The sequence below is a fragment of the Petaurus breviceps genome, unplaced genomic scaffold, assembly GCF_028583685.1.
Source record: "Petaurus breviceps papuanus isolate PSGF00001 unplaced genomic scaffold, PetGlider_PUasm1.0 214, whole genome shotgun sequence".
Lineage (NCBI taxonomy): Eukaryota > Metazoa > Chordata > Mammalia > Diprotodontia > Petauridae > Petaurus > Petaurus breviceps.
In genome coordinates this window covers 11,073,890-11,089,100 of record NW_027185863.1, presented here as the reverse complement: position 1 = coordinate 11,089,100, position 15,211 = coordinate 11,073,890, and the positions used below count along the sequence as shown (strand labels likewise).

The 15,211-nt window shown below is 37.2% G+C and overlaps 1 protein-coding gene across 5 annotated transcripts in view; it reads left to right on the top strand.

Moving 5' to 3' along the window:
• MCF2L (MCF.2 cell line derived transforming sequence like) overlaps window positions 1-15,211 on the top strand; it is a 386,575-nt gene that overhangs the window by 330,466 nt on the left and 40,898 nt on the right. For all 5 annotated transcript variants that reach the window (XM_069094090.1, XM_069094093.1, XM_069094091.1 and 2 more), the window contains 4 exons: window positions 6,204-6,320; window positions 6,985-7,134; window positions 9,745-9,869; window positions 14,908-15,022. In XM_069094090.1, coding sequence (XP_068950191.1) covers window positions 6,204-6,320; window positions 6,985-7,134; window positions 9,745-9,869; window positions 14,908-15,022 — 507 coding nt within the window. The remainder of the gene's footprint in view (window positions 1-6,203; window positions 6,321-6,984; window positions 7,135-9,744; window positions 9,870-14,907; window positions 15,023-15,211) is intronic.

Sequence of the window (15,211 nt, the reverse complement as noted above, 5' to 3'; positions counted from 1 at the left end):
TGAGATGGGTGGTAGACATGAATCTCTGTGGGCAACATACTGACCTAGGAAACTACAAATCAATATAATCTATGTTGTATTATATTTTTATTTATTTTTTTAAACATTTTCCAATTAGATTTTAATCTGGTTGGGCAGCAGTAGGCGTTTTAAGGGCCCACTTGCCAGCTGTGGGCTAGAGTACCTCTGGAACCCTTCCCAGCTCCATACCTACCTATGAATCACCACAATCAGGCACAAGCCCACTTGTCAAGGGCTGCTTAACCTTTTTTTTTATATCATGGACCCCTTTGGCAGTCTAATGGCATCTATAGACCCCTTCTCAAAATAATGTTTTAAATAGTTGAAGGAAATTATAACTATAATTATTATATATTATAATCATATAATATATAATGTAACTATAATTATAACAACTAGAGACTAGAGAAAATAATATAATTTTTTTCTATCTTAATAAATACTCTGAAATTCATCCACAGACTCCTTGTGGGTCCATGGCACCCAACCACCTAGAGTGTAGGTATAGTTCATGGCAGGAATGAATCATTAGGGCACCTCACAAACAGCTCTGGGATGCTGGGCTTGTCAGAGAGGTGGAAACTCAGAGAAGGAAAAGCTGAAGAGTTAACTATTAAATTAACTTGGGACAATCCCTCACAGTGCTAAATAAAATTCAGATTCAAGCTTTTTGTTAGTAAATGTTTTAAAAGTTGTGAGACTGTAGAATTGTCAAGGCTATACCTATCAACAGGGGCAGCTAGGTGGCGCAGTGGGCAGAGTTCGGGGCCTGGAGTCAGAAAGACTCGTCTTCCTGAGTTCAAATCCAACCTCGGACACTTAATAGCTGTATGACTTAACTGTGTTTGCCTCAGTTCCCTCATCTGTAAGATGAACTGGAGAAGGAAATGGAAAACTACTCCTATATCTTTCCCACAAAAACCCCAAGTGGGGTCATGGAGATGACTGAACAATAATAATCAACAGAAAACTAAGTTGTTTATTTGTAATCAGTCAACAGGTATATGTTAAATGTCTGTTATGTGTTAGACCCTGGGCTAGATGCTGGGAAAACAAAGACAGAATGAGAGCTCCTCCCTCTAGGAGCTTCTCCCTATCACATATACTTCCTTCTGATATTATTTATAGCCCTTCTTCCCCCCCCCCCCCCCCCCCCGCTTGGATTCTTCTTTATGTTAAAATTATAACCCAATGACCATTTCATAGACAGAGCCCAATGTCATAGAACTTTAGAGCTAGAAATTATCTCATAATTTAATAGGTGTTCAAATGTTTGTTATTGTTGAGTCTTTTCAGACTCTTCATGACCCCATTTGGGGTTTTCTTGGCAAAGATACTGAAGTAGTTTGCCATTTCCTTCTCCAGTTCATTTTACAGATGAGAAAACTGAGGATAAGTGACTTGCCCAGGGTCACACAGCTAGTAAGTGTCTGAAGCCAGATTCTAATTCAGGAAAATTCTTGATTCCAAGCCCAATACTTTGTTCAGTGCTCCACTTATTTGCCCCTGGTCAATTGTAGCCTCAACATAATGAAAATCGTAAGTCGAAGACAACCTTTTTGTTTATAAGATCAATAGATATCCCCTATGATCATCTGCACCCCAAGAGAGGAAGAAGAAAGGATTATCCAATCTGTAGGATGCTTTGGAGTCACAGAAACATGGTTTTAGACCTTTAAAAATTTGTGATAATTCCCTCCCCGTCTCATTTCCCCACACATACAAATTAAATTATATTTCTTTCTAGGAAGATGAAACTAGATCCCTGAAGAAATAGAGTGCTGGATCTGGAGTCAGGAAAACCTGAGATCAAGTCTAGCCTCAGACTCTTATTAGTTGTGTGACCTTGGGCAAGTTACTTAACCTCTGTTTCCCTCAGTCTTCCCAATTGTAAAAATAGGGATAATTTAGCACCTAGCTCTTAGGATTATTGTGAGAATCAAATGAGATAATATTTGTAAAAAACACAACCACAGTGCCTGGCACATAGTAGGCACCATGTAAGTACTTATTTTCTTCCTTTCCCCCTCCTGCCTTTTCTTCTAATGGACATCTTCCTTTTTTCCCCCCTAGGACTGTAACTGTTCTTTTAAAAAAAAACTGGATGTACAAAACTCAATATGTTGGTAGCAGCATTAAGTTAACTTGTATTTCTCATAAAATATAGTTAATGGCACTGAATTACCAATAGTTACTTAATGAACTATCATGGCACAAGTGTCTGCCAGTATAAGCTTTCTCTCATGTGAATTTCTGCTGAAATAGTGCACTCCTTTAAAATAAGAGAGCAAAAGTGTATGTGGCTTGATCCCAGAGCCCTTGTAATGTCTTAGGAAATGTGAGTTGAATTGTTTGTGGAAAATGTGATTCTGGTGGCAGTGGTGCTTTTTATAAAAATGTTGTTAGTGTTATTCTTTCATTTTCTCAATGGTGTCCAACTCTTTGTGACCCCATTTGGTATTTTCTTGGCAGAGATATTGGAGTAGTTTGCCATTCCCTTCTCCAGCTCATTTCATATATGAGGAAACTGAGGCAAATAGGGTTAAAATGATTGGCCCAAGGTCATACAGCCAGTAGGTATCTGAGGCTGGATTTCAACTCAGGAAGATAAGTCTTTCTGCCTCCAAGGCAGGCTTTCTATCCACAGACCACCTAGCTGTACCACTTTTCTCTATCACATTTCCCCAAACCAACCTGCCCACAAAAATCAAAACAAAAGCGAAAACTATAGTGAAAAGGAAGGGTGAAGAAAGGGTGGCTTTCATTCGCTTTGCTCCCTCATCACCCATCTCTGCCTCCCATCACTCCAACACATGGAGTCACTTCCTTCTTCATCATTTACAGAATCATTGCTCTTTTGCTGGAAGAGACCTTTAAGATCACCTACTTCAGGCCCCTCGTTTTACAGATAAGGAAACTGAGGCTCACAGATGTAAAGTGATTTGTCCGTGGTCATGTAGGTAGTTAAGTGGTTGAGCTAGGATTTGAACTCAGGTTCTCTGACTCCAGATTCATCAATGTTTACTTTGCCTTACTACTTCTTTCTTCTAGTCCCCTGATGCTTCTGGATCACGTTGTTCCAAGCAACTTCATGCTTGACTATTGTGGCCATACTTGTACTCTTAGTCTAGAATTTTTATCATTATTATTGTTTATTATTTTATTTATATGGCATTTTAAAGTTCAGAAGTCCTTTAAATAAATTTTCTCATTTGAACCTCAAAACAACTCTGTAAGGAGTATTATCCTCATTTTGCAGACAAACAGACTCATTGATCGTAAGTGACTTTTCCACAGTCAAATAGTTAGGAAATGTTGGAGGCAGAATTCAAACCCAGGTCTTCCTTTCTTGCTCCCACTTTAGCATTCTGTCCTTTATAAGTGAAGTCACAACTCTTTCCCCTCACCTGTTCATATTGCTAGAAAGCATATTGTTTATAGCACCCCTGGAAAGTCTACATACTTTCTCCATGGGTGCAGTGAGATACCTGCTAAAACACTGGTATGTATACTGCAGGGTAAATACCACACTGAGTCATTATAAATAAAAACATCAAATGCTGTGCGATTTTTGGGAATAGTATGTGTTATGTTTGTAGCATGGAAGCAGCCTTAGAGTCTAAAGAACCACTATATAGATGTGATTCATGGTAAATCTTATGAAAGCAAAGACCTTTGCTTTAGGTTTCCTATGCGTCATCATTTGACACATTTTGGCTGGAGTCCATGTTAACCAAATGGGCATAGATGTCACTTTAAGTTATAAAGTTGGAGCCTTCTACACCTCTTAAGTCCTATTGAGCAGAAACATTCCCATTTTTATAATCCTTATAATGAATACAAAATCTTTGCTTTATATTTGATGAGGAAGCCACATCAGGAACTATTTTTCCACACAATTGTTCATAGAAAGGAAGTAGTTTCCTTTAGAGTGACACCACTGTGTCATATTATAATTAGTAGTCAAGAGCCAGGTTTCAAAAGGCATATTAACATTAAAATCAGTGGCCTTTTGTAATCTGTTGGGTCATCATTAAAGGTTTTTCTCTCTGGCTTATGTACACATGTTACTGGTGATGAACAATTCACTCCCAACATTATAGAGTATCCACAGCTCTAGAAGGTAGCACACTAGAAAGAAAATGATCAATGAATGGGATTGCTTTGTGCCCATCTTTAATTCTTGATAAAGAATATTTTTTATTAATCATATACAGAGTGCTAGTGATGATATAGAACATTAATTCACTATTGATGGAACTGTGAATTGATCCAGCCATTTTGGAGAGTAATCTGGAATTATGCCCAAAGAGTAATAAAAATGGGTATACCCTTTGACCCAGCAATACCATTATTAGGTCTGTTTCCCAAGGTGATTAGGAAAAAAAGAAAAGAACGTATGTTCTAAAATATTTATAGCGGATCTCTTTGTGGTGATAAAGAACTGGAAATTGAGGAGGTGCCCATCAATTGGGGAAGGGCTAACCAAGTTGTGATATATGATTGTGATAGAATACTATTATACTATAAGAAATTACAAATAGCTTGATTTTAGATGACCGTGGATAGACTTAAATGAAATAATGAAGAGTAAAATGAGAACATTGTACACAGTAACAGCAATATTGTTCTAAGAACAACTTTGAACAACAAAGTCATTTTGAGTGTGCAAATCAATTACAGATGACCTATGAATGATGATGCTATCCATATCCAGAAAAGAACTGATGAATGGAAATATGTGCGCACACACACACACACGTGTCTAATGGAAACCTTCTCTTGGATGGGGTGGGGAGAAAAGGGAGAAAAAAATGAACAGCAGAAGACCAAAGAAAACTTAAAAGGAAGTACAGAAAGCAGGGTAGTTTTGAAAATGATGTGTAGTATTTATGACATCGTTTTTCAAAAACGGTGTGAAATGGAAATTCATGGTTTTCTATTGAATCCTCTTTTTATGTCATGCTGTGTACATGGAAATGTTCTTTCTCATCTTTTTGTATTTAAGCTCAAAATGATTTAAAATTTTTTAAAAAGAAAATCTAAACTTAACACCAAAAAAAAAACTAGCCATGTAACCTTGGGCAAGTTACTTAACCCCAATTGCCCTCCAAAAGAAGAAAAAAAAATCTAAAATAAAGGTATTTAGAAAGGTTCCCCCCCAAATTCATGAGTAATGAGAAAGAAATTTAAGAAAGTTTCTTTGACTATTTTTCTCTGGGTTAGGTTTGCTTGGAGAGCAAACATTCTACACTAAAGAATGGTGTAGAAGGACAAAAATGGAGGCTGACTAAATTTCTTTTCTAGAGAGTTCCATTCTTAAATACATTTTCTTTGGATTTCCTAATATAAATTACGCTATTTTTAATCTCAACGAATAGTTAACAATAGCCAGGGTGGTAATACAGAACAGATGTGAAATTTATTAGATCTAAGGACTATTTTGGAAGACTTACTTGATATCTTACAGATTAATGACATTTGAAAAAATTTGAAATCTTGGAGTTTCATTAAGTGAAAAAAAAGAAAAAATACTTATACAGAACAAAAACTGAAAATAAGCCCTGGGTAATTTGGTTTTAGAGTTACTAATAAAAACCTTTCCTCTCTCTTAATTGTGTGCAGAGGAATCATTTAAATGCTGTAACCTTATACTTTTGATGTGTAGATAGAATATAAGTTCCTTGAGGGCAGGAATTATTCCAGTTTTCATCTGTATCCCTAGCCTGCTGCCTAGTAAACAGTAGGCACTTAATAGACTCTAGGATTATACATCTAGAGCTGGAAGGGACTTCAAAAACCATTCATTCTAACCCTATAATATTACAGATGGGGAAACTGAGGCTAAAAGAAATTAAGTGATTTCACACAAATGTCGGAAGTATTGATCATTCTTTGTTGATTGATTGAAATGTGAAAATTGATGAAGATAACATTTGCCACACCTATTATGCATTATTTAGCTCACATTTGGGGTGTTGCATAGACGCTAATTGGTACCTGATAAAATTGAATCATTTTCCTCTGCAATGGGTACGTGTAAATTGACCTTTCTCAAACTTAGCAGCTATTATTTTGCATGCCCTTTGCAACAATGAAGATATTTTCCCCTGATAGATTACTGTGTCAGCTCTATAGATGGATGTTCTATTTGTGGGTTTTGCTTTGTTGCCTTTTTCTAGATCATAATGCTCAGTTCAGTACCAGAATTGCAGAGTTATATTGACAAAACACAGCTAACGGAAGATCTTGGTGGGACCCTGGACTATTGCCATAGCAGGTGGCTATCTCACCGCACAGTAAGTGACCTTTCTGATTCTGTTTTGGTGGTGGGGAGGAAAGGAAAGGAAAACATTTCCTTTAATTACTTATAGCTTACTGTATAGTCCTGTTTCTGCATCGTGGCATTGAGTTTCCCCAAACATGTTCATTTTAACAAAAGTTTACTTCCAAAGAATGAAGAGATAGTCTCAATGGAACTTAGTCATCATAAAGAAATAACATGAGTAATGAGTTTGGGAGTGGTTTTCTGCAGGCTTAAAGGCAAAAGGCTGTGTTGTTGTGGTCTGTGTGTGTGTGTGTGTGTGTGTGTGTGTGAGTGAGTGTGTGTGTGTGTGTGTGTGAGAGAGAGAGAGAGAGCACACATGTGGTCATTCTGCTCCTAGCAGAGAGAGGGAGAGAAGTCAAGTACAGAATTACTCTGAATTTTGAGATTATGTTAAAAAGTGTGTCTGATCTGAATCTGGGAGGGAAAAAAAGCATGCAGTCAAGGAACGAATGGTGAAGGTACTTGTCTATGAGCATATCATTGTTCAGATTTTCTTTGAAATCTTTAACTTTTGGGATGAGGTGATGTTTAATTTGTTAGCTGTTAGGAGACCTAGGTCTCATTTTAAAACAGCAGCTGTGTTGTGTGCATAGGATGTTTTATAATAGCCTTTTTCTCCCTCTTTATTTCAAAAGGCTATTGAAAGTTTCGCCCTAATGGTTAAGCAAACAGCTCAAATGCTCCAGTCCTTTGGGACAGAACTAGCAGAGACGGAATTACCTAATGATGTACAATCAACCAGCTCCATTCTTTCAGCACACACAGAGAAGAAAGGCAAAATGAAGGTAAGTGAAGGAGGGGAAGGCGCAAGCCTTGCTTAGATTAAACACTAAAGGGCTCTGATCATTAAAGAGAAATTTCCAAAAGAAAAACAGCATGATTTTCTTGATTATACCAAGTATGAGGCTGAAACATGCTTCAAAAAGCCACTCTTACTAGCTACTGCTCATTTGCTTTCCAAGTTTGGAAACTGAGGGTTCACATTTATTTCTAACAAAAAGTACATTTTTTATCTCTGATATAAAAAGGACAGCCTTTTGGTAGTATAGTATTAGTAGAATGCAGATTGAAACATGTTCTTGTGGGGCATCAAATGTGGGTAATAAATCCTTTGCATCACTGAGTAATGATGAGATCTGCAGAGAATTATGGATTAGGCTTTAAAGAGATCTTTCCTCAAAGTGATTCATACTGGTGGTAACTGAGCCTGTTGGTCAATCTGATGTTCACAGTAAATTTTAAAGGTAAGATTCCTATAGTACCTTAAGGCAGAGAGTAAACAGGCAGGTGGGGGACTTTGTGTTTTATGCCAATTCCAGAAATCCAAGACTCTTAATCTTACCATATTTACTTACTGATTTCCTCTCCCTACTTTGTATAAATTCCATGTTTTTCTTGTCATTAGCTACCCCTACACGGTGACTAAGTTTTTGGCTTTGAAACAGCAGTCATTTCTCTTGGTAGAGGCTTTTCTAAGGACAATACAGTCCTAAGTCCCCAAACATGCAGCCATATCTAGCTTAAAGCAATATCTTGCTCTAATTATAAAGAAATTGCTGAAGGAAGATGTATTAGACAACCTATCTTCTTCACTACTAAGTGATGTGTAACTCTGCCTGAGTCAGTGATAACAAATGAGGGCAAGTTACTTAACCTCTGTGTCCCGTACAACTCTCACACTGTACATTGAAAAGAAAGTAACAATCTAGACTTTTCAAGTATTCTGCCACCAATAAAATTACAAGTCAAGTTAAAAAAGTTACTTGCATGAATTACTTCACAGTATTATCGTGAAGAAAGTTCTTTGTGAATCTCAAAGTGCCATATAAATGTGAGCTGCTATTATTATCATCTAGATTCTTGCATAATTCTTTCCCCTACCCCCAATTTGGTTTTTTTATGGAAATGTCAAGGGAGAATACTCCCTAGAGCTGAACTTGTGGGAGGTGCTTGACTTTCCAGTATATTTATACTAACTTTTGTTTGGTCCCCAGAAAAAAAATTGAATAAGCATTTATGCCAACCAGAGCTTCACGTAGATTGCCTTACCTTCCCATCAGACTCAGTTGATTTCCCACACTTGAGGGTCTATCTAGGGGTGTCTAGGTGGCGCAGTGCATAGAGCATTGGCCCTGGAATTAGGAGGACCTTAGTTCAAATTTGACCTCAGACACTTAACACTTACTAACCATGTCACCTTGGGCAAGTCACTTAGCCCCAATTGCCCTACCTTCCTCCATCCAAAAAAAGGGGGAGTCTTTCTAGCCACACAACTGTATCTTCTTTAGCTATTAGACCTGAACTCTAGTTCTAGCTTTGCCTTCTAAAAAAGAATGAAATAATTATTTGTTAAGCACCTACTATGTTCCAGGCACTGTGCTAAGTACTTTACAGATATTATCACATTTGAATCTCACAGCCCATAAGAGGTAGGGGCTCTTATTATCACTATTGTACAAATGAGGAAACTAAGGCAACAAAGGTTAAGCGATTTTTGCCCAGGGTCACAAAGCTAGCTAAGACAGGATTTGAACTCAGTTCTTTCTGAATACAGACCCAGTGTTCTATCCAGTTGCCTACCTAGCTGCCTAGCTAGTTGTGTGACCTTTGTCAAGTAATTTCATATGCATAATGAAAATTAAAAGATTACCTTAAATAATGTCTAAAATTTTTTCTAGTTTTTTATTGTATTATTGATGTAACCTGGGGGCCGCTAGGTGGTACAGTGGGCAGAACACTGAGCTTCAAATCAAAAAGACTCATCTTCCTAAGTTCAGTTCCAGCCTCAGACACTTACTAGTTGTATGACTGTGGACAAGTCACTTCACCCTGTGTTCTTCAGTCCCTCATCTGTACAATGAGCTGGAGAAGGAAATGGCAAACCACTCCAATATCTCTGCCAAGAAAATTCCCAGTTGGATCACAGAGTTGGATGTGACTGAAAAAGAACTGAACGATAAAAATAACCTGACACACATTAGGAACTTAATAAGTGTTTGTTGATTGATTGCTCTATTACCTAGTCCTGGCTTTCCCCTTCACTGGTTGTGTAATATTGAGCAAGTCATTTAATGCCTTTGAGCTTGAAAGTTTCTTCATAAAAAAAAAAAATGAGAGAGTTGGGTCAGTTGATCTCTAGAACCCTTTCTGGCTCTGAAAATTCAATGGTTCTATAAAATTATTCTAGTAGGTAATTTCTTTGTCAGTTTCCTCAATACCATTATTGTCCTCATTATCATTTATAATTTTTTCCCTTCTTTCCATGCTACTCTTTAAATCAACCTTTCCAGATTCAATTAGCTGATAGCATAGGTTCTAATGATTCATTATATATTGAATGATGAGTCTCTAAAACTCTGATGAGCAAATTTAAACAAGCTGATGTCTTTCCACAGGAAGATATGATGTTAGCATTAAAAGAGGGACACACTATCCTTGAAAGCATTAGAGAGCCACTGGCCAAGAATCCTGAGTACAGCCTGAATCAAGATCAGCTTGACAATCAAACCACAGTGCAAAGGTGAGAAGAGTCATCAAATGTTTGTGGGTGTTTTGCTTTCTTTTCTTCTCTAATAATTTTTATTTCAATTGACAAGCATTTAATCTCTCAACTCTCCTCCTTCACTGACTGGGGAAAAAAACCAAAACTTTATAACAAGTATACGTGATCAAGTTTTACTTTGAATTCAAGAGATTTTAGAAGGGTGCTCACATTTGCAAAGGAAACTAAATACTGCTTGAGTAACCAGGTAGACATAAGCAAATTGTACAATGGCAACTTGTAGCAAACTGGGAATGATCTGGAGAAATAGATTCTATTCTCCATGTTGAATGTAACTAGCAGAGTGACTGAGCAGTTCACTGAATCTCTCTGAGCTCCAATGCTTTCACTTATAAAATGAAGAGATTGGAATGTATTTTCCCCAATCTATGATTTTATGAAATTCTAGGGACTTATCCCGCTGAACGCCAAAGGAAACCTCCTTTCGTAGTTCAGGATATTCCCTTAAATGGAAACCACTAAATTTCAAAGCTGCAAAAATTCCTTATGATGCCAACTACTAACAAGAATAATGTCTTAGTTTACTCTACCCTCCACTTCAAAGTATTTTTGCATTTACTTTCTTCTTTGTTCTTGTAGTATCCCTTTAGAGTGGGAGAGTCATAGATTTTTCAGTTAATTGAAAGGGAAACAGGCATATAGGAGTCATTTCTAGGTGGGTTTCTAGGTCAGCATCCAACTCACACTTTTAAAAGTTAAATGTTTTCATTTGAGAAGCTACATGATGTATTAGAGCATGGGATTAAGAGTCAGAAAACTAGCTATCCAATTGTGACAACATCATATAAGGTAAATGCTTTGGAAACTATAAATAGCTATTTATAGGTTAAGTTAGATGAGAGGTGTCAAACTTGCTGCCAGCTGAAAAATTCCCAAGCTTGGCCAGAATCAGATTAAAATGTAATTGGGAATTGTTTAACAAGATAAGTAAAAAAAAAAATACAGCACAACATGAATATTGTTAATTTGTGGTTTTCTAAGTCAATATGTGACTGCAAGGACCCATTTCTCTTTTTATGCCTTAAAATAAAACTTTTTCTTGCACTCACATTTATAATCTATCCCTCTCATCACCCAGCATGAAACAAAACAAAACAAAAAACAGTCTTCATCATAAACACGCATAATTTGGCAAAATAAATTCCCACATTGGGCATGTATTTTTAAGGTCATCATCTTTCTGGCAGGAGGTGAGTAACATGCTAATCTTTAGTCCTTTGAACTAATCATTTATCATTGCATTGACCAGAGTTCTAAGACTTTCAAAGTTGTGTTTCTCTACAATGTTGTTATTGTACAAATCCTTCTTCTTGTTCCGATCGCTTCACTCTGTATCCGTTCAGAAAGGTCTTCTCACTGTATTATGTTGCTCTCCTAGTTCTTTGAACACAGGTTCAATGCCCTTTACCACAACATAACATCATGTAGTTTAACATAAAATAGTATAAACATAATGTAAATATAATGTGACCTAGTACCTCTACAACACTTTAAGGTTACAACGCACTTTACAAATATAATCTTATTTTATCCTTACAACAATCCTGGGACACAGGTGCTTATCATTACACTCATTTTACAAATGAAGAAATGGAGGCTAAGGGAAGTTAAGTGAATTGCCCAAGGTTTTATGGCTAATAAATATAAGAGGCAGGATTTGAACCCAGGTCTTCCTAATTCCAGGTTTAGATGACTTCCAAAGTGCCCAGATCTTTACCTATGATCCTATATAAATATAAGTTGTTATTATATGACCAATAATTTCATTAATCTATTGCCATCAGGACCTAGAAGTTTCTTTTTTAGATTTTTTATGTCAGGTCATTTGTATGCTTGCTTTAATAGATCAGCTTCCCACAGTCATCAGAGTAGAGTCTAATGTCCTTAAATAGAACCAAATGGTAGATACCAGGGAGAAGAACAGAATGAAAACTGCTAGCAGAGGGTTTCCTAGACCCAATTCATTCTAATCCAACAAGAATCTATTAGGCACCTGTTTGCGAAGTGCTGGGGATAAAGATTGCTTCCCTCAGGGAGCTTACATAATATTAAGGAGAACATTGCATGTAACCAGAGATGTTTATACATAATGATTTGAGTATTAAGAAAGACTTACCATAGGAGAAACTGAGGTTTGAAGGAAGCTAAGCATTATCAAAAGTAAAAAGATTACATTCCAGACAAGGAGGGTGACCTGTACAAAGACACACAGAGTCAAGAAAGGGAGTTCTGATTTCAGGTAACACCTAGAAGAAATATAGAGTGTGTGAAGCAGAGCAATATGAAATATGTCTGGAAAAGTTGTCCTGAGCCATATGGTGAAGGAAATTAAATGTCAAGCTGAGGAGAATGCTGCCTTAGGGCAGTAGGAGACTTCTAGAAGTTCTTGAGGACAGGAGTGGCATGGTCAGATGTGTGCTTTAGGAAGATTATTTTGACAGCTATATGAAGGCTAGAGGAGAGGAAGGAGAAGCCGAAAGCCAGGAATCCAAATTAGGGGGTTTTTTGGGTAGTACAGATGAAAGTGAGAAGAGCTCAGTCATCCATGGTTGAGGCCATGAGTAGAGAAGAGACAGATTCATGTTATATAGCTGTAGAACCAAGAAGACTTGACAATGGATTGAAAATGAATGAAAAACATGAAACAAAGGGGGAAGATATGAGAATGATGCTGAAAAATGTGAATTTGGGAGTCCAAAAGGATAGTGAGGGCCTCAAATGAAATAGGTAAGGTAAAAAGAGAAATAGTTATAGTGGAAGAGGTTGGAGAGAGGAATAACTTTGATTTTGGACATGTTAAGTATGATATGCCTATGGGATATTTATCCACTTTGAGTTTTCTAATAGTTGATGTTGCAGGACTGGAGATCAGGAGATGGGGGTTAAATATATTTCGATCTGGGAGATATCACCTCTATGCTTAGGGGGCTTCATAAAGATTATAAAGGAGACTGAGGAGAAGTTAGGTAAATAGGAGAAGAAGCAGGAGAGAAGAATGTTCCTAAAACTCAAGGAATGGATGGTATACAGGATGAAGAGGTGGTTAAAAGTCAGTCAATAAGCATTTATTAAGCACCTACTATTTAAACACTGGAGAAGGGCAAAAGAAAGTCTTTGCTCACAAAGACCTCACAGTATGATGTGAGAGATGGCATGAAAACAATGATGTACAAGCAAGATATATATGTAGGATGAACCGGGAAGATTATGTCAGAGAGAAGGCACTTATACTGAGGGTGATAGCAAAGGCACCTTGCAGAAGGTGGGATTTTATATGAGAAAAGGAAGACAGAAAAGCCAGAAGGCAGAGATGAGAGAGAATTCTAGGCATGGAGGACAGTAACATTGTCATATGCAGAAGAGAGGTCAGGAAGGATGATGATTGAGACAGAACCTTCAGATTTAGCAATGAAATAAATATTGCTAGTCTTGCAGAGAGCAGTTTCAGTCAAGTGGTGAGATCAGGAGACAGATTGCAAAGGGCTGAACAGTGAGTGGGAGGAGAGGAGGTTTTGGCCATAAAGTGGAGATTCTTTCTTTGTCTTTTTCCTCCACCTGGAAGTTTGATTATAAAAGGGAGGTGAAAGGAATAATCGCTTGAGGGGATGGTAAGACAGGTGAAGACTTCTTCAGGATGGAGGAAATGTTGGGCATGTTTGTAGAAGAAAAAAGAAAAAAGACCGTAGGACAAGACTAAAAATTAGAGAAAGAACAGAGATGATTGAAGGAGCTCTCAGAAGAAACAAAAGAGGATGGGACTAAGGGCAGAAATACAGAGGTTAACCACAGCACAAAGAAGGGCCCTTTCTTTGTAAGGGAATGTAACAAAGAGAATATAGAAGACAATATTGAGGAATTATAAAGTAGGATCAAGGAGAAAAGGAAGCTTGTGATATATAACCTAAAGTAGGAGGTGTCTCTATGGTTGAAGAAGATAGAAATGGTGTAGGAGTCTTGAGAGAAGAAGAGTTTTGGAACAGTTGTAGTGAATATAATTGAATGTCAGTGAAGAATTAAAAGGCTTGCCTATAGTGATAAAGATCTAAGTAAGATTAGAATATATGAATGTATGGTGTATCCAGTGGACACTATTACTGATTTTGTCCAGCAATGGTCAGCAGCATGTATGTAGGATCAGAGAAGACAGCTACTAGCATGGTAACTCAGGGTTGAGATTTGACAAGGTGTGGGTGTCAAAAGGTCAAGGGACAGATGAAGTAAGCAAAGAGGACAATGTATGACTGAATTGTTTCTGTGTGATCAAAATTAGAAAGGGATCCCTAAAGTCCGTTCAAGATGTAAGTCTACATTGTTGTTTTTTTAAACAGTATTTTTTCTAATCACAGGTAAGCAAAATTTGAGCATAAAGAAAATTTTGAGTTCTAAATTTTTCTCCCTTCTTCCCTCCCATCTTCCTGAAATAGTAAGCAATTTGGTATAGGTTATATATGTGCAACCATGTAAAACATTTCCATATTAGTCATAGTTGTGAAAGAAGAAGCAGATCAAAAGAAAAAAACACCAAAAAAAGTGAAAATAGTATGCTTCAATCTGTATTCAGAGTCCATCAGTTCTTTCTCTTGATGTGGATAGCATTTCCCATCATGAGGCCTTTGTAATTGTCTTGGATCATTGTATTTCTGAGAAAAACTAAGTCATTCATAGTTGATCATCACACAATGTTGTTGTTACTGTGTACAATGTTCTCCTGATTCTGCTTATTTCACTTTGCATAAGTTCATTAAATCTATGTTTTTATGACTGAATTAAAACCTGAGGGGAATCTCAAGAGCCATGCAATAGAAATAAAATAGATGATGCTTCCATATGACAAGTCAAATATGTTATTTTGGTACAATTGATTTTCTCCTTGATACAAAGTCTTCTCTCTCCCTATGTCAAATGAAAAGGAAAGCAAATGATTTACCTCTGGGGAGAATTTGTCATGGTCTGATACATACATATAGTGTAGATTGATTCTTGCCCTTCCTTTTAGGCTTCTGGATCAGCTGGGTGAAACAGAAGCTGCTTTTGATGAATTTTGGGCTAAGCATCAGCAGAAACTCGAACAGTGTCTACAGCTCCGGAATTTTGAGCAGAATTTTCGAGAGGTGAGTGGCCACAGACTCCAGTGAAACTTGAGATGTGCTCCTAAATATTGTAGTTGTGAAGCAGTGATTGGTCACTAGAAGGTGGGATCCTCTAAGTTTCTATGTTTCCCATCCATAACTATGTTCTTTGCCTTCTCTACACCTTAGTAGGCAGTCTTCATGAGTCACTGTACCCTCCCTACACACACA